Source organism: Natrix helvetica, assembly GCF_964273705.1.
Source record: "Natrix helvetica genome assembly, chromosome: 1".
NCBI classification, from domain to species: domain Eukaryota; kingdom Metazoa; phylum Chordata; class Lepidosauria; order Squamata; family Natricidae; genus Natrix; species Natrix helvetica.
Window position 1 is genome coordinate 348,503,808 of NC_138548.1, and position 22,553 is coordinate 348,526,360.

Below are 22,553 nucleotides of genomic sequence, written 5' to 3' on the forward strand. Positions count from 1 at the left end.
ATGGAGAAATTAGCTATTCAAATAGTAAAAAGACTGAAATATTTGGGAATACAGTTGACTTTGAGATGTGTAACAATTAAAGAAGATAATTACTATAAATTAAGAAATCAAATTGAAATGGATATAGAGAAATGGAAAAACTTACAGTTATCACCAATGAGAAGAATAGCGGTAATTTAGATGAATATATTACCAAGAATATTATTTTTATTCTAAACAATACTGATAAAACTGGAAAAAAAGTACTTCGAAAAACTAAATAAAATAATAATAAAATATATTTGGCAAGGAAAGAAAGCGAGAATTAATATAAGAATGTTACAAGATTCAAGGATTAGACGTGGATTTGGTGCACCGAATTGGGAATTATATTATAAAGCAGCCGCTTTAACATGGATAAAAGAATGGATATTATTAAGAAATGCAAGGTTATTAGCCTTGGAGGGACACGATATGCAACTGGGTTGGCACACATTTTTGTGCTGTAGGAAAAATAGAATACATGGTTATTTTCAGAGACACTATGTAAGAAATGGTTTATATGCAGCATGGGAAAAAGTAAAAGAAAAACACCATATGGAAGTACCAATGTGGCTTTCAACGATAGAAGCTTTGATACATCCGAATATTAGTAGTACAAAAAAGTTTATAAGGTACAAAGATATACTAACAGCACAGGGAGAACTAAGACAAAAGAAAGAATTAGAAGAACAAGGGATTGATATAGGATGGTTTAAACAAATGCAAATAGAAACAAGATTTGAGAAAGACGTTAAAGAGTATGGTTTTAATATGGAAGATTCAGAATTAAAGAGCATACTCATGGGAATGGATGAAAAAATGATTTAAAAATTGTACAGTTATTTACTTAGAATAAATTTAGAAGAAGAAAAGGTTAAAGAAACAATGATAAGATGGGCAAAAAACTTTGGATATACAATAGAACTAGAAAAATGGTAACAACTATGGGAAAGGAACTATAAAATGACAATGGCAACAGCATACAAAGAGAACTTACATAAAATGTTTTATAGATGGCACATGACACCGGAAAGATTAGCAAAAATGTTTAAGGATAAATCAGCTAAATGTTGCAAATGTCACCAATTACCAGGAACATATTATCAGATGTGGTGGACATGTAGAGACGCAAAAAGCTATTGGGTTAAAATACAATCATGGTTAGAGAAAAGGATACATCAGCCCATAGAATTTAAGCCAGAGATATTCTTATTGGGTATTCTACCAGAGAAATATACTAAAGAAGACTCGTATTTGATTGTACAAATAATAACAACAGCTAGATTTGCATTTGCTCAAAATTGGAAAGCAGACAAAATCCCATGGAAGGAGAGACAATAAAGAAGATATTGGATTGTGCAGAAATGAATAGGTTGACATTGCAAATAAAGGACAAGGAGTGTACTACAGGACATGGGGGCAATTTTATGATTGGCTTGAAAAAAGATTCAAATAGAAAGAGAAAGGAATAAAGCACAAAACAAATAACTCATATGACACATTATTAAATCAGAGGAAGGGGAAATCAGACAGTTTGAAAATGTAAATATACAGGCGGAAAAATGATATGAATTGACACATGTTAAATAGCAATTATAAGAATGTATATTTAAGAATGAATTTGAAAGGAAAAATAAAAAACTTTTTTTTTAAAAAAGAAAAATATTTCCCACACTCCCTGGTGTATCACCTGTCTAATATTATATTAGTACAAATATCAGCATACTATACACACACACACTCACACACATACATGCATACATACATACACACACACACAGACATATATATATAATTACAGTTAATAATTAATAATCAATTACTCATAAATCTTAAGAGTAAGCGCTTCCTATGTTTCTTCTTCTTTCAGAAATAAAATGTATAGTCCACGTTAAATTTATCCACATTGTTACTATTGTAGTTCTTTGGGAGTATTTTTGCAAATTAAAGTTCATAATCTACCGAGGCCCCAAAACCCATCAAGTCACTTAGCTTTTTCACAAAATAATATCTAGACAGATGTATAGTTTCCAAATTCATATTTTTCTTCTTAATTTACTTTTCCATATTCAAATTGGTTAATGTCCTCTGTGATTATCAAAAGAATCTCTATGGAGTATTTATAAATATTGCATCAGTAAGCAATATTAATAAATATATTAAGGGAAATAAAATAATATACTTTATTATTGCTTATAATAAAGTTTTCATCATCAGATGTTCTTTGGTGTTCAGGGCAGGTCTCAGGATAATAATGTAGCATTTGGGGATAAAGATGCAGCCCAGTAAACCTAGGCTGGAGGCCAGGATGGAGAAGATCTGCACAGCCACCATATATTTCCCTTTAGTGCTCAGGTAGGTGGGGACAAAGGAGATCCAAACACTGCAAAAAACCAACATGCTGAAGGTGATCAGTTTGGCTTCATTGAAGGAACCAGGCAGCTTTCGAGCCAAAAATGCCACAAAGAAGCAAATGAGAGCCAGGAAACCCATGTAGCCAAGGGCAGAGTAGAACATGGTGACAGAGCCTTCATTGCATTGCAGCAGGATGTTTCCTGGTTGGGAATGAAAGTCAGAATCTGGGAATGAGGGAAAGATTCCCAGCCATATGATACAGATGCCTACTTGAATACCGGAGCAGGATAAAACTATAAAGTTCGCCAGACCCTTCCCCAGCCATTTTCTCATCCTGCTTCCTGGCTTCGTGGCCAAAAATGCAACTACAACCATAATCGTCTTTGCCAGCAAGGAAGAGACGGCAACTGAGAAAACAAAACTGAACGTGACTTGCCGAAGAAGGCAAGTGACTTTCTTGGGATGACCAATAAACAGAAGGGGGGTCAAGAAAGCAAGCAAAAGGGATATCAGAAGAATGTAGGTGAGGTCCCGGTTGTTGGCTTTGACTATGGGAGTTTCTCGGTATTTAATGAAGATTCCCAGAATAAAGGAGGTGGTTAGGGACAAAGCAATGGAAAAGAAAGCCAGGATGAATCCCAACAACTCTTCATAGGATAAGAAGCTTATATTTTTGGGGACACACTGATCTCGCTTCTTATTGGAATACTGGTCATCTGGGCACTTTTCACAATGGGCTGCATCTGGAAAAAAATGGTTAGCATGTATCTGTTTTTGCAGCTGTAGGAGCATGAAAACTGCATCAGAAATCGATTACTTCATTTTAAAGGACTACCGTGTTTCCCCGAAAATGTGACCTGTCCTGAAACTAAAGCCTTGCCACATTTTTCACGTGGGCAAAAATATAAGCCCACCCCCCAAAATAAACCCCCTGGACAACCCCCCCCTCCTGCCAGGCAGAGCACCGCTCATTAACCTAGCGATATCCCGAAGGCCCCAACCCGCGAGAGCTGGGAGGGGGGAAGGCGCTCATGTTGCTTCCTGCCTTCGGGATACCGCTAGGTTGAGGACTGGCATTCTGCCTGGCTGGGCAGAAATATTATATTACCGAGTTTTCCCGAAAATATGACAGCGTCTTATTTTCTTTTGCCCCACGAAAGATGGCCTTGGGCTTATTATTAGGGAGGGCTTATTGTTTTGGGGTTACCGGCCGGCTGCTCCCTTGCGAGTGGGCTCCCGAAGAGCCGGGCACAGCCTCAGGGGTGAAGCAGTTATGAGGTAACCATGCTCACAAGCAGCCGCCCAGCAAATCCCCTCTCCAGCCGGGCAGAGTGCCATTCACTGACCTAGGGGGGTATCACTAAGGTGCCAAGCCACGTGGTGCTCTGCCTACCCCCTAGCTAACATGGCTTGGCTCATTCGGGATACCCCTTAGGTCAGTGCATTGAGCTCTGCCCAGCTGGAGAGGGGGGTTGCGCGAGTGCCTCTTCTGCCCCAAGCCTCAACAAGCTCTTGCGCAGCTCTCTCAGGGCACCATGGCTGGCCGCCGCCACCCAGCACCGCCTGTCGCCGCCACGCTCCAAGCATAACTTACAAACTCCATAACTCGGGGTCGAGTCTTCCAGCATCAGCCGCTCTAGGAGTGCTCCCTATAGTGGCCCAGCTGTTGGAAGACTCTCTGTCTGGAAGACTCTCTGTCTGGCAGCCGGCCCACCATAGAGAACACTCCTAGAGCGGCCGATGCAGGAAGACTGGGCCCTGAGTTTTGGAGTTTGGAAGTTATGCTCAGACCATGGCAGCGGCGGGTGGCGGCAGATGGTGGTGGCCAGCGGCAGTGCCCTGGGAGAGCTGCGGAAGGGGTTGGTGAGGCTTGGGGTGGAACAGGCGCTCACGCACCCCACCTCTCCAGCCGGGCAGAGCTCGATGCACTGACCTAGGGGGAATCCCGAATGTGCCAAGCCGTGAAAGCTGGTGATCGGGCAGAGCGTCACGTGGCTTGGTGTCTTAGTGATACCCCCTAGGTCAGTGAATGGCGCTCTGCCCGGCTGGAGAGGGGATTTGCCGGGTGGCTGCTCATGAGCATGTTTACCTCATAACTGCTTCGCCCCTGAGGCTGTGCCTGGCTCTTCGAGAGTCAGTTCGCAAGGGAGCAGCGGCCGGTAACCCCAAAACAATAAGCCCTCCCTGATAATAAGCCCAAGGCCATCTTTCGTGGGGCAAAAGAAAATAAGACGCTGTCATATTTTCGGGAAAACTCGGTAATATAATATTTCTGCCCAGATATCCATATGACACATCATTAGTTAAAGTAATCAACACTCTTTTTAAAGGCTGAAGTGAATGTTATTATTAGCTCTCAAAACCTCTTTCCAAAAACAAAGCAAGCAAGTCTATAGAAATCAGCAATCTTCCATTATTTATTTAAATGCTCACATCATATCCAAATTTGCTGATAGTGCCCAATCTTGGAAAAGTTTGTGGATGCCTTCAAGAAATGTAATGCTTTTTTTTGCTTCTTGATCAAATACCCCCAAAAAGCAATAGAGAATTTTAATTGAATCCTGGGGTTTTTTTTCTGTTTTTGGGGACACCTACTCTACCTTCTTGCCCGGAGTATGTTCCTTCCATACAGAGAGAACAATCGTAGCAGCAAACTGGGGCTCCCTCTCTCACAATCTTGGTGTAACCTGGGGAGCAACTTTCTGAACATCTTGAATAAGGTGCCATCTAAACATAAACAGAAAGATTAGTCAGGGTAATGTATGAGTTAGAGGATTTAGTGAAATCAACTGGCTTCCAGAAGTTCAGGAGCACATTGAGAAAATCAGTCAAGAAGTAATGGCATGAAATTTAATTACTCTACTTGCAATGAAAGGCCATTCTCTTTCTCTATCAATCTCCATTGTAGATCCCAAAACATTGCCTTATTCTTTCTTCCGAAGGAAAATAGTTCTATTGCAAAAGGTGTCTCTCCTTAATGCATGAATGAGAATGCTATCACACACACACACACACGTACACACACACACACACGTTGCATTTGTCCTGATAAATAAATAAAGGGAGACTAGTATAGTTCTATTTCAAGCTATTTAGCTCTCATCAACTAGCCATACCCTTACTGGGAATTTAACCTGGGCTGTATTACATATTAGGCAGTTGTATTAGCCACTAAGCCACAGGCTCTCCTCCTTTATCAGCTAAGCCAGGGAAATAGGTATGTTGCCTATTTGCCTGTTGCCAAATGCAACACAAATGTAACAAGGCAACATAAAAAAATGGCTTTCTGCCTGGATGGCTCCTAGGGTGAATCGATAGACAGAAAAGGGAAGCAGTATGCTCTCTCCCATATTTGGGCATACCAGGGGTTGTGACACAATACACACACACATATATATACATACATACATACATACATACATACATACATACATACATACACACACACACACATACATACATACACATATACACGTATACATATACATACATAAACATATATACATATATGGAGATATATAAGGATACACACACACGCGCGCACACACACACACACACACACAATCACAAAAGTGTCATCAACATATCTAAGCCAGAGTTTGGGTTTGTTGATGACACTTTCGTGATTTGGCCACACGGGAAAGAAAAACTGGACAAATTACTCACACATCTCAACCGCCTACACCCCAAAATACAATTCACTATGGAAATAGAAACAAACAGCCAACTTCCTTTTCTGGACGTCCTAATCTACAAAAAACCCAATGGCTCCCTAAGACACACCATCTACCAGAAAAACACAAACACCAATCGCTACTTAAACGCACAATCCCATCACCACCCTCCACAGATCAACTCTGTAGCCAAGACCCTCATCTACAGAACCAAATGCCTAGCTGACAAAGACCACCCGAAAACTGAATTACACACTCTCACTGTCAGGGGAAAAAAAAACACCCTGTTGGAGATCGATGGACCGTGGCTGATTCCCTTCCGCATATCTTTTGAGATATTTAGAAAAGAAATAGTCTTTAAGAAAATATTCTAATTAATAAACAAACTTTAATAATAAAATAAAAAAATAATAAAAGTAAATGAAACAGAAAATAACTAATTGGTTACATTTTGATAATGAAAAGCTTCGTCAGCCAAAAGTTGGCTGCCGAACAAAGAAGAGAGGAATTTGGAATGTGTAACGCGTGCGCAATAAATCACTTTCAGATAAGAACCTTTTTTGTTTTATGACCTGCGCAATAAAGCTTTCTTAGTTTAACTCTTGAGTGTCAGTTTAGGCAGTTCAGGCTTAGCAAACTTTTTAACATCGTGACACCCCTTCTTTTGCTAGTCTGGGCTGACATCATCAAATCATCAATTAAGGCACATCTTCCTTCGCAGATACTCGTGTTGATTTGCGGCGAGTGGTTTGTTAAGCATGTCTGCGATCTGATCATGTGTAGAAACATATTGCAATTTAACAAAACCTTGCTTAACTAATTGCTTTGTGTTTTGATAACGAATGTCAATGTGTCTGGACCTAGAACCTGTAAAATGTGACTCAGAAATATAAACAACAGATACATTATCTTCCATCACGGTGATTGGTCGAATCGGACGTGTCCAGATATCTGTGATCAAAGCATCAAACCACGTTAGAGAATTACAAGCATCTGAAACACAAGCATATTCAGCTTCAGTAGATGAACATGAAACAAAACTCTGTTTTCTCACTTGCCAGTAAACAGGACAACCATTTAGGAACATCATGTAACCAGAAGTGCTTTTGCGTGACTTCTTGTCGCTCGCCCAGTCGGCGTCGGCAAAACAAATCAACTTTGGTTGATCAGTGTGTGTTGGTTCTAGCAATAACTTCATGTGTTTAGTGTGTTTTAGGTATTTCAACAACTTATTAATGCATGACCAATAAAATTGTGTTGCCTTACCTACGTGTCGTGATAAAAGATTAACACTAAGTGCGATGTCAGGTCTGGTCCAACTACTAATGTATAATAGTGAACCAATGACTGAACGATAAAGTGTTTGATCCTCGAACTCAGGACTTGGTTCATGTGTTAAGTTGTGAAAATCTGTTTGCATGGGTGTCTTTGTTGTGCTAGCATCTTTCATGTTGCAATGATGTAGAATGTGGTCAATTTTCTCCTCTTGTGAAAGACTAAACCCCTTCTGTGTCTTTTCAATTTGAACACCTAAATAAGTGCTAATGTGTCCTAAAGATTTTAGTGTGAAGTATCTCTGCAAACTTTTAGCAAAAATCTCACTCATTTTCTTATTTGGACCAATATAAACAATATCATCAACATAAACAAGAATTATCTCATATGCATTGTTAGATCTTTTTGTGAACACGCATTCATCAGTTTCGGACTTAATAAAGCCCATTGAATTTAGTTTGTCAGTAAGACATAAATACCACATTAAACCTGACTGTTTCAGACCATAAAGACTTTTGTTCAGGAACCAGGTATCCCCTTCTTGCTTTCGGAATCCTGGAGGGCTTCTCACGTAGATCTCTTCATCTAGGTCTGCATGTAGATAAGCTGTGTCCACATCAAATTGAAAAACTTCTAAACCAAGAATAGTTGCAGTGGTTAAAGCAATTTTTACACTTTCAGTTCTGACTGTTGGTGAGTAAGTGTTTGTGTAGTCCTCAGGATAACGTTGAGCGAAACCCTGAGCTACAAGTCTGGCTTTGTATAAAGACTCACCATTTGGTTTCTTCTTGATTCTGTAGACCCATCGGGTGCCAATGACTTTCTTGTTTGCTGGAGGTTTTGCAGGTGTGAATACATTAAGTTTCTTCAAACTGTCCATTTCATCCTGCATTGCATCATACCATTTGTCTTGTTCTGAATCAGGAAGCTGTTTGATTTGTGTGAATGTCTCTGGAGGAAGAGTAACGTTGCAAATCATAGGTACTGGTGTTTTTGTCAGTTGCCATGAATAACGTTGTGGAGGGATTCCTTTTGTGGCCCTCTTGGAGCGTCTAGGAACAACAGACCAGTCTTCTTCTTCTTCTTCATCATCATCCTCGTCCTCACGTTCGTCGCTAGCATCAGCATCCGCGGCTTGCGAAGACGGAACATCAGGTTGTGAAGAGCTGGTAGAAGGAACATCTGCCTGCGAATTGTCATCAGGCTGCGTGGCATCTGGAACACCATCTCTAGGAAAATAAACTTCAGGATCATTGGAATGAATCCTGGACCAGTCAATGTCTTCCTCAAAATTAGCAGATTGTGAAATGACAATCACATGTTTAGTATCAATGAATTTGTACCATTTTGAATTATCATCAATACCCATAAATCTCAGTCTCTTTGCTACTGTACCTCCCTTTCTCCTTTGACTTAAGGGAGTGTTCACCATAGCATATGAACCAAAAATGTGGAGGTTCTTGAGATCAGGCTTGTAGCCATACAGCATGTAGAAAGGAGTTTGATTGATTACACTGCTCCAAGTACGGTTGACAATGTAATTTGCATATTTGATTGCTTCACCCCAGTATGCGTTACTGAGATTGGCATCTTCTAGAAGACAACGCATCATGGTTTGTAGAACCCCTTGTCTTCTTTCTACGACTCCGTTATGAGCCGGTGTATATGGAGCAGATGTCTGATGAAGAATTCCATTCTTACGCATCCAGTCCTGGAAATGCTGAGACATGAATTCTGCACCACGGTCACTCTGGATTCTGGCGATGCGAACTTGGTATTGTGTAGAAACAAACGCTGCAAAGTCTTTAAAGATCTGAAAGGTCTCAGATTTCTCTCTCATAGGATATACAAATCCATATCTAGAATGATTATCTACAATTGTTAAAAAATACTTTCTGCCACCAAGTGTTGGTGGGAAAGGACCCACTATGTCAGTGTGTACCAAATCAAAAATGCGTGTTGACCGGCGTGTAGCGTGTTTGGGAACTGCAGCCGCCTTGGATTTAGCCTTTTTGCAAACCGCACAATCCAAAAACACCTTACACCCCTTTAGATCCAAACCTTTTGCGAACTCCGGCATCTTTCTAAGAACACGGAAACTGGCATGCCCCAATCTTCTGTGCCACTTGTGAATACACCTGGAATGCAAAGGTTTACCAGTTAGTGAATTCTCAACATTAACAGTTTCATGAGGACCCTCAGGCTTGCTTTGAGCAATCTGTTGCTGTTTTCTTTGTTTGTTGGCTTTAGGAGCCTTTGGCACAGTAACGCTTTCTCTCTCTGGGACAACTCTCTCTGGGTCTGCGTTGTGCCTTTTTGGAGTTTGCATACTTGCCTGTGCTTGCCCTTTAGGCTTTGGCTTTAAGTAATAAACACCACCAATCAGCATGGTTTCAGCAACAATATCACCATCTTTAACTAAGTAACTTGCTTTTTCGAGGTGGTGAACCTGGAACTTTAACTCTCTAGATAAGTGACTTTGACTAAGCAAATTACTGGTTGCTGAAGGTATGTAATAAACATCAGGGATGTGTGTATCGAGCTCTTCAATGTAAACAGTTCCTTTTACCATAACCTTGCAAGTGTGGTTGGTGAAGGAATACAGTTCTCGATACTCGGGCTCTGGTTCGCCCATCTCTGTGAAAAGTTCCCTTCTGTGGGTAACGTGCACAGCTGCTCCACTATCTAAAGTCCACAAAAGACGTCTGTCGAACTTTGGATCAGGTTGTGGAACGTTGGTTATGGCCAGTGTTGCAAGTGGAGCTTGTGGATCACGCCTTGGACCACGACGACCTTGTCTTCCGCCTCTACCTCTGCCTCTGGAATCTGTTCCTCTGGGCTGGTACGTGGCGGGAGCTGGAACTCGTTGGGGACAATCCCGGGTGTCATGTCCCACACGGTTGCAGGTGTAGCATTTTGGCATCCTTGGAGCGTAGCCTCTTCCTCGGAAGGGACGTCTGGCTGGAGCCTTTGATGCTGGAGGCCGTTGCAGATGTGGGGTAGCTAACCTGATAGCTTCGTCTTCCACTAAAAGTCTGCAAACGTGGTTAACTGTGCATTGAGCAATAGGCACGTAGTTAATCTTTGCAACAGCATCTTTCCATTCATAATTCAATGAGTTAATGATGATGCTAATCATTTGGATATCATCGATTACATGGCCATTTTGTCTCAATTCACTTCTCATTCTTTTCAGTTTGGTCAAATGTCCACCAATTCGTTCACCAGGTTTCAACTTCGAACCATGGAACTCAGACATGAGCAAACATGAAGATTCAATTGAAAAGGGCCTGTAGCAATCTTCCAAAATAGCCCATATTTCTTGGGCAGTTGCATCAGGTGGAAAGATACCTTGGATCTCAATTTCCATTGACATGAGTAAAGTCGTGATTGCTCTGTTTTCGAGGTTTCTTATTGCAGGTGTCCAGGGTTGACGGGGAGGATCAAAAACCATGGAATATGTGCCTTCTCTTCGAAGCAAGAGCGCAATTTCACTGACCCAGGCTTTATAATTCTCTCCTGACTCCTTTAATTTGGACTCACCAGTCAAGGGGGTGACTGTGAATACCTGCTGAGGAACAATTTGTTGCTCTGGTTGCAAAGCTGGTTGTTGAACCAGGGGATGCTGGGGTTGCATCATTGGCCTTTGCGTGGCAACATCAAATTGGCTTCCTCGAATTCGCCTTTGGCTTTGCCTTTTTCCATCTAGGGAGAATTCCGCACCGCCAGGGGGTGTTGAAGACTTAACCTTTGAGGGCAAAGTTTGGGCTTCTGTAAAACTCATAGCTAATTCTTTAAACCTCATCATCTTTTGCTGTAATGATTTTTCTCCGCCAGCAGATGGCAGTGCAGCTTCACTTCTTGGCTGCAGCCCTCTATACATGGCCTGAAGTTCAATTGACTCAAAGGGACCACGTGACCTCGGTGACGTGTACATGTCTCTTTGTTCTAATTGACCAGTGAACTCTGTGGGGTGTGTCTTAGGCTGTTGTTTTGAAGAAGACAAGATGGCGTCCTCAGACATTTTGGGAGTGGGGGAGCTTCTCCTACTTCGCTTTATTTCGTTAAAACACACTCTCGCCTCCCTAACATATCTTTCTAAACGTTCTATTTGATATAGATAGCTTTGCATTTCTTGCTCATCTGGGGAGATTTCATAAACTTTGCTTTCTGCGTGGGAGGATTTTTCCTCTGCCGGCAGTTGCCGTTTAGACTTTTGCCGTTCATTAATTGTATCTTGATAATGAGGGACATTTACTGACCTCAGTCCGTAGATCTTGCCTTCTGTAACTCCTTCCCCCATTTCTGGCTCGGCACTTTGTTGCTCCTGGAATACGTTTTGATCTTGCTTCTCTGTGTCCGAGGGAGCCTCTTTGTCAGAGGAAGCTGATTCATCTGTGTTCGCCCCATCTTTCTTTTTCTTTCTCTTCTTCGACATGGCTAATTAGGCTTAGTCGGTTATCTTTAGATAGCATGAAGGGAAAATACAGCCATAAATTGTAACCATCTCAGCTGGTATCAAAACCAAAACTCTGCTACCAAGTTGTCAGGGGAAAAAAAAACACCCTGTTGGAGATCGATGGACCGTGGCTGATTCCCTTCCGCATATCTTTTGAGATATTTAGAAAAGAAATAGTCTTTAAGAAAATATTCTAATTAATAAACAAACTTTAATAATAAAATAAAAAAATAATAAAAGTAAATGAAACAGAAAATAACTAATTGGTTACATTTTGATAATGAAAAGCTTCGTCAGCCAAAAGTTGGCTGCCGAACAAAGAAGAGAGGAATTTGGAATGTGTAACGCGTGCGCAATAAATCACTTTCAGATAAGAACCTTCTTTGTTTTATGACCTGCGCAATAAAGCTTTCTTAGTTTAACTCTTGAGTGTCAGTTTAGGCAGTTCAGGCTTAGCAAACTTTTTAACATCGTGACACTCACAAACATATTAATCTCCAAAGGATTCCAAAGAAAAACAATTACCAACCAAATCCAAAGGGAGACTCCCCCCAAAAACCGAGACACAGAACAGGACAACGGCATCACCCTCTTCCCTTACATCAAAGGCACCACAGATAAAATCAGCAAAATTCTCCACAAACACAATATCAAGATAGCCTTCAACACTGTCCAAAAATAGCCAACATCTTAAGAAACCACAAAGACAATATCCAGCTAGAAAACCAAGGAGTCTACAAAATCCCATTCAAAATCTGCCCTGCAACATACATAGGACAAAGAAACAGGAGAATAAATGCATCACAAAACACAAGAACGCAGTAAAAAAGAAAGCAAAGAAATAACTGCCTCCCTTTTCCAGCACCTTAAAGCTACAAGACATGAAATTAATTTTGAAGGAATGAGGTTAATCTCCAAAACTGAACACTTCAACAAGAGAATAATTCTGGAAGCTATTAAAATAGAGAAACACCCCCACAACATGAATATACATGACTTTACCTCCCGCATAGCAGACATCTGGAAACCAGCCCTAGTCAACAAATGAGCCCCACCCAACACCCAGGCCATTACAACACGAAACAACAATGGACACACAGCCAGCACCAATCAGCACCAATCTACCAATCATGATACAACCACACGACCAATCATTCCACTTACTGAAACAAAGCCAGCACTCCACACACCCCACCATGATTTATAGAAAGACAGCAGCTCTGACCACGCTTTAAGGTCAAAACCCAGCCTGAAGATGGCGACTGCGAAAACGTTTCGCTTCTCAGTTCCAGAAGCTTCTTCAGTTCTGACTGAATGGTGGAGTATGGATGGATTTATATTTCTTGCAGTCATGTGGTTGTTAGCAGACTTTCTGAATGTTGTTGAGGCCACTTGGAATTTATCTGTGTGTGTGTGTGTGTGTGTGTGTGTGTGTATGTTGTATTTGTGCTGATAAATAAATAAAGGGAGAGTAGTATAGATAGATATATATATAGATATATCTATACTATCTATATCTATATCTATATATGTATGTATGTATGTATGTATGTATGTATGTATGCATATATGTATGTATCATGTAAATGACTTTTTAAGCTGCCCTCATTTTCCTCACCACATCCTTAATCATATCTTTCTCTTATGCAGTTCAGTGGACTAAACCCTTCATATTCTGGATTGTCTCCCAGACAACTGATCCTTGTTTTCCCTTGAAGACGTTTCGCTTCTCAGTTCCAGAAGCTTCTTCAGTTCTGACTGAATGGTGGAGTATGGATGGATTTATATTTCTTGCAGTCATCTGGTTGTTAGCAGACTTTCTGAAAGTTGTTGAGACCACTTGGAATTTATCTGTGCCCTCAGGGTCACCTGAATAGTGCAAATGGTGGTGGAATCTTCCTGTAATTGCTGAATCTATATCCTGTTTACAACACTGTCTTTTCAGCAGTTCCAAATCTTTCCAACCTCCACCATTCAGTCAGAACTGAAGAAGCTTGGATGAGAAGTGAAACATCTTCAAGGGAAAACAAAGTCCAGGTGCCTTTTGAAAAAGCACCTTTTGCACATCCATGACCTGCATGACTGAGAATCTACATAGACATTCTGGATTTTCTCTTACCGAAAAAAAGATAATTTGATGTACTATAAATAATAGCAACATATTCCAGTTTAATAATGTACATTGCAAATCCTGAAATGCAATGCAGTAGGTTCCAGTGTGTGATGGATTATTGTAAAACCTCTAAAGTAAAATGATATCTATTAAAATATTCATGACTGGGAGAGACATGGGAACAAGGTTAGCCAATGAATAGCCATAGCAACTAATTCAGCCAATTGGAGCTTAAAGAGATCTGAGTGTGTGCAAAGAATTGGATACAGAAACGTAAGTAAGAAGTCTGGGTGTGGCTTAACAGTATTAAGCAGTCTGGTGCTCTGTGAAGTAAACTATCAGTCTGTCTGGGTTTGTCTGCTGATATGAAACTAACTTCTTGTGTTTGCCTGTAACTCTCCTGCTTTGTGTTTACTTGGAAGAACCACCTGTTGGTATTGTACATTTATTCATCTATGCTTATGTATAGTTAATGAATCCAGCTGAATCAGTTATCTGTGTGTGCCTTCTGGATTTGAAGTTATACAACAAACTCTGACAATATGTAATAAATTAATGAGGCTTTAAGTTCACTCATTTGGAAGTTATCTCAATTGGCCTCAATAAGAATTATTTTTTTTCTGCTCCAAAAGAAATAATTCTTATTGAGATAAACAGAAGAGCAAAATCCGAGCATCCTCAACTACTTTGTTAAATAATGTTGGCCATTGGATGGTACTTTGATTGACAGAAATCTTGACTTCCGAGGAGGCTCGTCTTTCTACATATCCAATTTTCACCCCCGCATCTGATTTGTTCAAAAGTGATGTCCACTGCATGAGATCAAAGTCACCAACAGGAACTCCATTTGCTTCCAAAGAATTCTCATCTCTGGAAATATTGTGATGTTGGAAGCTTCTCAGGAAACTATGAAGCTGAAGAAATATAGAAAAAATATGACAATTTGAGCCTTTATTCAATATTTTTCTTGCTATTATCCTGGATTGGAGGTGCTCTGAATAATTCCACCTCTTCAAATCACCACTGCCATCTGAAACAGATTGATTCAGCATTTCATGGGAAGTTTCTTTCAGTCATTCCCCAGGAATTTACAGCTCTTTTTCAAAAATTTCTCTCATATGTTCAAGGTCGCCCTACAAAGTGACCTTGACCATGAGTCAGAATGGTCACGCATTTGGCAACTCCAAATCTCAACTAACAAATGCTCTGTCCTACGCATTGGCAATAAAAATCAGAGCACAAATTACAAGTTGGGCGGAAACAATCTCGTACACGACTCTCACTCCATCAAGGACCGAGGAGGACTCATCTCAAGCGATCTAAGCCACAGAGCTCAGTGTAACAGCATTGCCAAAAAGGTGTTAAGAGTTGTTAACCTAATTTTGCGAAGCTTCTCCTCTGGTAACATTGTACTTCAAACTAGGACTTACAAAACCTTTGCCAGACAATTCTCGAATACAGCTGATCTGCCTGGAATACACACTGTATATCAGACATTAATATGATTGAAGGGGTCCAGAGATATTTCACGAGAAAAGTACTCCACTCCTTTACTCACAATAGAATACTTAGAACAGGCTTGAAATTTGGGGCTTGGCTAATTTGGTACTGCACCACCTGTGGTCTGAACTAAGCACAGTACACAACATTGACTGCTACAACGTCTTACCAGTCAACAACTTCTTCAGCTTCAATCTCAATAATACAAGGGTCAGCATTCGATACAAACTCAAAGTAAACCGTTCCAAACTTGATAGCAGAAAATATGACTTCAGCAACAGAGTGGTCAATGCCTGGAATTCTTTACCCAACTCCGTTGTTACAGCCTGAAACTGTAAATTGTCTACGGTGAACCTCACCCCATTCCTAAAGGGGGGAGTGCATAAGCGCACCAGCATGTCTCCCGTCCCTGTCCTACTGTCCCCATTTATTTGTATTTATTTCCTTCGTTCATGTCCATGTTCATAATTATACTTGCTATCTTGTACATGTTCGACAAACTAACAAACAAATAAATAAATAAAGCATCTTTGAAAACATGGAATAGATAACACCACCATCAGGTGGCCTTGTAACTGGCTGAAGGGGAACTCATCAAATTTGCAGACAAAACTAACCTGGCAGGAATAGTCAACAGCCCAGAAGACAAACTCAAGATCCAAAAAGAATAATATAAAAATAGCATATTGAAATATTGAATAATTAAATTAATTAATAAATAATGGAAAATTATAACTTAACATAAATATGTGTATTATTATTTGAAATATATGTTTGTGAAATACAAATACGATCAATATTCTATAGAAACAATAGGAACAAGGAAAAATTGTAAAAAGAACAATACTCACAACCTGATAATTGGCATAAAAATAGCATACTGAAATATTGAATCATTAAATAAGGAAGTAATATGCCCCTAGCAAATAAGACTCTGAGGCAAGCAGGTTCCTCAAATATCAGTTTTGTTGGACATATTATATTAGCATATAGGCTGGTGAAAACTGACTCTAAATGTTTCAACAGTTTTCACCTAATTAAAATTTAAAGTTTTCCTCTCCTTTCCAAACAATCAGTCACATGATCCAATCAAGGTGTCATCTGGTTGCCGGGTAACTGCACTCATCCTCCCTCCAGCCATCGCTGGGAATGTCCTTGGTTCCCAGGAGAAAATATTTTGTTTTGGCTACAAAACCCAGGCTATCTCTATTCCCCTCTCCTTATCCCTCGACTCCCATGTGGCAACACTGATGCTTCAAAATGGCCTCAGTCAGGTCAGCTTCAGGGTTGACACTCTCAAATACCACAAACTGGGCAACTGCTCTTTGGAATATCTCACAACTTTCTACATCTAATTTAATATTGAGGAATTGGAAGGGGAGAATCAATTGAACCTCAAAGGAGAAGACTTACCTGCCATGGCTGCACAATCTGGTGTGATTGATGGTATCCAACTTGCATTCTCCTCTTACTCCGTTGGGAGGAAGAGGCAGCACTGAGGATCCAGGCCACAACTTGAATTATTTGGGAAATACTGGAGGAATCCTGAGACAGGATTCTTGCAATCACATCATGGGGTGGGAATTCCCAGTTCTCTTTTTCTCTGCATTTTTTCCAAATTTTCTTAGATAACAGAGGACTTGAATAGGAACATTGGAATGCTTCCTTTCCATACGATGTGACCATAGATGCATAAGAATTAAAGTCATAATACTGAGCCCTTCTCTTTGTCTGGATGAGGAAGGAAAACAAAGCATATTTATTTTGGAGATCAACTGAGCGGTCAAAAATATTTACACTTAAAGCTGTCAAAGTTGTTGCAATCCACACCCTTCCCACAAGGGATGTATTAGTCATATCAAATGTTTGTATTATTATGGTTAACATTACAAAGGCCTGAAAATCCAGTTGGCATATTATAATTTTTATTTGACTCTTGATAAGAGAAATGAACATTTTCCTTTTCTCTTGGAGGACAGGGTCTCCAGCACTTGTCGGCATATTTGTTTCTGGGACGGTTCCTGAGAGAACAATGCAAATCCCATTTTTTAGAGAGAGAACTTCAAAGCGTCTTTTGAATTTTTCTCCTCTTTCATTTTCCTGAGAAAGGAGCCCAATCCACGTCCATCGGAAATGCAGGAGAAGCTGGACAATGGCTGAGTAAGGAGGTTCTTGGTTTGGGGTCAGCCGATATGAAAAAGGCAAATGATGATTTTGCTCAGCCATCTGGTTGATGACACTGTAGTTGATCTTAAGATAAAAGAGAAGTTATTGGTAGTTTGTGCCAGTTTTAATGATAAATGTCAGATGGTAAATCTAAGGGCCTTTCCCCATGGCTGAGAGAAGTTTCAAGCAATAACTGCATGAATATTGGTAGTTCCCTTGACGTTCTGTCCTGTTGTCTTGTATGCTCCCTTTGAAACCAGGGAGCTCTGAATTATCTGTGGTCAAGGTTCATGGGTGGTCCTCATAGAGCACACCCTCGTTGTCACATGATAATTCACCCATTCACTCCGTCCATTAGTCAATCAGAATAGAGCTGGGAAATCTTTTGTCAAGCAGGATACCCTACGCCAAGGGTATCAACCTCAAGGCCCAGGGGCTGGATCCGGCCTGCAGGGTGCTTAGACCCTGTAAATAACAAAAGACCAGCCCATGGTGCCTCTGCCAGTGAAGAGGGAGCTAGAGCATGCCCCCTCAAGCTCCGCTTTGGCTGGCAGAGGGTTGCAGGAGGCCATCCCAGCTGAAAACTAAGTTCCAGAGCCTGGTTTTGCTGGCAGAGCATTTGGGCTACCACAGGTGCCCCCTGACACAAGTGATGACATTCTGGCCACACCCACCTTGGCCACACCTCCCCCCAAGGTCAAACACAACCCTGATGCGGCCCTCAATTTAATCGAGTGACATTTCTGCCCTATTCCAACCCCCTGCTCAAGCAGGAGACCCAATACCATTTCAGACAAGTGACTGTCCAGTCTATTCTTAAAAAAACCCTAGTGGTGAAGCAACCACAACTTCTGGAGGGAAGCTGTTCCAATGGTTAATTTCCCTCAATGCCTTATTTCCAGGTTTCTTCCCTCCTTGCTTAGTTTCCATCTTTTGTTTCTTGTTCTACCATCTGGTGCTTTGGAAAATAAATTGACCTCCTCCTCTTTGTGGCAGCCACTCAAACACTAGAATTCTACTATACACGCATGGAATATCTTTTTAAACTGACAAACACATTAATTTCTCATAGATTATTTGATTCTTTCATATGTTGGGCTTGAAATATTTTTTGTTATACTCTTCCCCCACAGCAATTGTTTAATATTGGTATATTGTTTCATTGTCTTCATTCATATAATTGATTTCAAATATTTTTATATAAACTCTTTAAATGGCTGAATTTCTTTCAGACATTTGAAATGCAGAAGTTGGTTTAATAACCTAGCCTTAAAGCAGACCCAGTGCCTGTGGAGGCTCAAGGCGGGATTTGGGGGGGAGGAACTATGGAGACCCCAATGGATTGTAAATGAGCATGAGGTATCAGTAGTGGTGGGTTTCAAATAATTCCACCACCGGTTCATCAAAAATGTTAGTGTGTGTGCTTCCATCATGCGTAAAGCTTGGCCGAGCAGCCTTTTGGGGCCTGCTCCCCTCCATCTCTGCTCTCTGGGGCAACGGATGCTTCTCTCTGCACTGTTGGGAGAGCGTCTTGTGCAATTTAGCAGCTGTGAGCTGACTCTTTTCTCTAAGTCCCATCTGGAAAGTGCTGTGGCTGGGAGAAATAGCATTCAACATGGCTGCTGCTTCTCTGTGCCACAGTGCTTTCTAGTTGGGACTTAGAGAAAAGATGCAGCTCACACCTGCTAAAATGCTCAAGATGCTCTCCCAGCAAGAGCAGCAATGGAGAGAAGAAGCTGATGAGTTGGAGAACACATAGAACCCAGGAAAATTAAATCTGTCACTACCTCCATTTCTTCCCCATCTATTTGCCAGGAATGGAGGGGGGCGGACGCCATGATCTTACTTTTCTTAATGTTAGGTTTCAAGCCAACTTTTGCACTCTCCACCTTCACCCGCATCAAGAGGCTCTTTAGTTCCACCTCACTTTTTGCCATTAGAGTGGTATCATCTGAATATCTGAGGGTGTTGATATTTCCCCTGGCAATTTTAATTCCAACTTGTGATTCATCTAGTCCCACCATTCTCATGAAGTGTTCCAGTGGGGGGTTTCAATTTATTTTACTACCGGTTCACTTGTACATGCACACATGTGCTCACACGTGAGGCTTCTGAGCATGCAAAGAAGTGTCCGGGCAGGTAGACAGAGCTTCCTGCCCCTGCCACTACCAGTTTGCCCGATTTGGGGCGAACTGGCAAAAATTCATCTCTGCTGAGTTCTGCATATAAGTTAAGTTGGCAGGGCAACAGTATACAGCCTTGCCTAATTCCTTTCTTAATTTTGAACCAATCAGTGGTTCCGAGTCCACTTCTCACTGTTGCTTCTTGACCCACATATAGATTTCTCAAGTGACCAACAACATGGTCTGGTACTCCCATCTCTTTAAGAATGTGCCACAATTTGGTGTGATCCACACACTCAAAGACTTTAGCATAGTGAATGAAACAGAAATAGATGTGTTTTTCTGGAACTCGCTAGCTTTCTCTATGATCCAGCCTATATTGGCAATTTGATCTCTAGTTCCTCTGCCTCTTTGAAATCCTGCCTATACTTCTGGAAGTTCTTGGTCCACGTACTGCTGGAGCCTAGCTTGTAGGATTTTGAGCATAACTTTGCTAGCATGTGAAATGAGTGCAATAGTTCAGTAGTTTGAACATTATCTGCCATTGCCATTCTTTGGAATTGAAATGTAAACAGACTTTTTCCAATCCTGTGGCCACTGTTGAGTTATCCAAATTTGTTGGCAAATTGAGTGCAGCACTTTTATTGCATCACCTTTTAGGAGTTTGAATAGCTCAGCTGGAATACTGTTGCCTTCACTAGCCTTGTTGTTTCTCAGACTTTCTAAGACCCATTTGACTTCACATTCTAAAATGTCTGGCTCGAGGTCAGTGATCATCCTATTGTGATTATCAGGGATGTTAAGCTCATTCTTGTATAGTTCTGCTGTGCAACTTTGCCACCCCTTCTTAACCTCTTCTGCCTCTGTTAGATCCCTGCCATTTTGGTCCTTTATCATGCCCATCTTTGCATGAAACGTCCCCTTCATATCTCCAATTTTCTCAAAAAGTTCGATGGACCTCCCCATTCTATTGTTTTTTCCTATTTCTTTGCACTGTTCATTTAAGAAGGCATTCTTATCTCTTCTAGCTATTCTCTGGAATTCTGCATTCAATTGCGTGTATCTTCCCCTTTCTCCCTTGCCTTTCACTTCCTTTCTTTCCTCAGCTATTTGTAAAGCTTCCTCAGACAGTCATTTTGCTTTCATTTCTTTTTCGATGGCATGGTTTTAGTTGCTACCTCTTGTACAATATTGTGAACCTCCGTCCATAGATCTATGGAATCAGATCTAATTTCTTAAATCTATTTGTCACCTCTACTGTACATTCATCAGGGATATCATTTGGTTCATACCTGAGCGGCTTAGTGTTTTTCCCTATCTTCTTCACTTTAAGCCTAAATTTTGCAACGAGAAGCTAATGATCTGAGCCACAGTCAGCACCTGGTCTTATGTTTACTGGCTGCATAGCGCTTCTCCATTTTTGGCTGCAGACAACATAGTCAATCTGATTTCTGTGTTGACCATCTGGTGATGTCCAAGTGTAGAGTCATCTCTTGGATTGTTGGAAAAGAGTGTTTGTAGCCTGTGCCTTGCTTCATTTTGTACTCCAAGGCCAAACTGTTATTACAGTTATCTTTTGACCTTCTTACTTGACAACTCCCCATGATGATAAGGAGATCAGTTTGGTGTTATTTCTATAAGGTACTGTAGTGCTTCATAGAACTGGTCAACTTCATCCTCTTCAGCACCAGTGGTTGGGGCATTGACTTGGACAACTGTGATGTTGAATGGTTTGCCTTGGATTCGAACTGAGATCATTCTGTCATTTTGGGGATAGTGCTTTTTCTACTCTTTTATTGACTATGAAGGCTACTCCATTTCTTCTGAGGGATTCTTGCCCACAGTAGTATACTTGATGGTCATCTGAATTAAATTCACCCATTCATGTCCATTTTAATTCACTGATTCCTAAGATGTCGATGTTTAGTCTTGTTATCTCTTGTTTGACCACATCCAGCTTGCCTTGATTCATGGATCTTATATTCCAGCTTCCTATGGAGTATAGATCTTTACAGCATCAGACTTTCCTTTCAACACCAGATACATCCACAGCTGAGTGTCCTTTTGCCTTTGACCCAGCTGCTTCACTCTTTCTGGTGTTACTAGTACTAGCCCTCTGCTGAGTCTGTAGTACTAGTACAAACTGCCCCAATTTCAAGCTCTACAGCTTACCGTTTGAGCAGTGCTGGTAACTAAAGCAGCTGAGGCACAGAAATCCATTGTGCTGCGTGAATCAGCTGAGCTGAAAAATGCAGAAATTTAGGACAGGATAGGGTGGGGGCAGGTGGGGGGGGCAACTGATCACAGGAACTACATAACTACATATGTATGTAAATACACACACAGACGCACACACTTCACATACTTTGTGAATTTAAAATCTTTCAGCTCTTCTAATATTTACTCTCTAACTTTCAATTTATTTGGAGAAATTTATTTTGGAGAAATATGGACAAGTGCTGCCTTCTAGGCAAATCTGAACAATTTACAACTTAGAATTAATTCCATTTGCCTTCATACCTGTGGAATTTTATAGATGCTCATGACATTAGATATATGATCAAAGAGTTCGGAATCCATCTCTTCAAGAACTGCCAGCAGGTTCTTTTGTCTTCCACATCTGTAGTTTGGGACGTTCTCCTGCCCTGTAGACAGCACATCCAGCATGGCCTCATATGTCATTCTTGCACTGAAAAAGTTCTGATAGATGTTGTAGCCCAGGGTGATGTTGGGTAAGAGCCAAGGATTCTGGTTGACTTCATGAACAGCCAACAAGAAGGGAAGAATATAGTAGAAGTTGTTGTCACTGCAAGGTAAGAAATTTCATCATCTTTTTTTGCTCTATATCAACGATTTATGTGATCAAC

At 40.8% G+C, this 22,553-nt stretch overlaps 1 protein-coding gene across 1 annotated transcript; it reads right to left on the reverse strand.

The window, feature by feature from the left end:
• Positions 1-2,214: 2,214 nt before the first annotated feature.
• Positions 2,215-22,368, reverse strand: LOC309401131 (vomeronasal type-2 receptor 26-like; the record flags this gene model as incomplete). Its single annotated transcript, XM_081970117.1, has 3 exons — positions 2,215-3,119; positions 4,977-5,103; positions 22,207-22,368. 3 exons carry the CDS (start codon positions 22,366-22,368, stop codon positions 2,215-2,217), a joined length of 1,194 nt encoding a protein of 397 aa, XP_081826243.1.
• Positions 22,369-22,553: the final 185 nt, after the last annotated feature.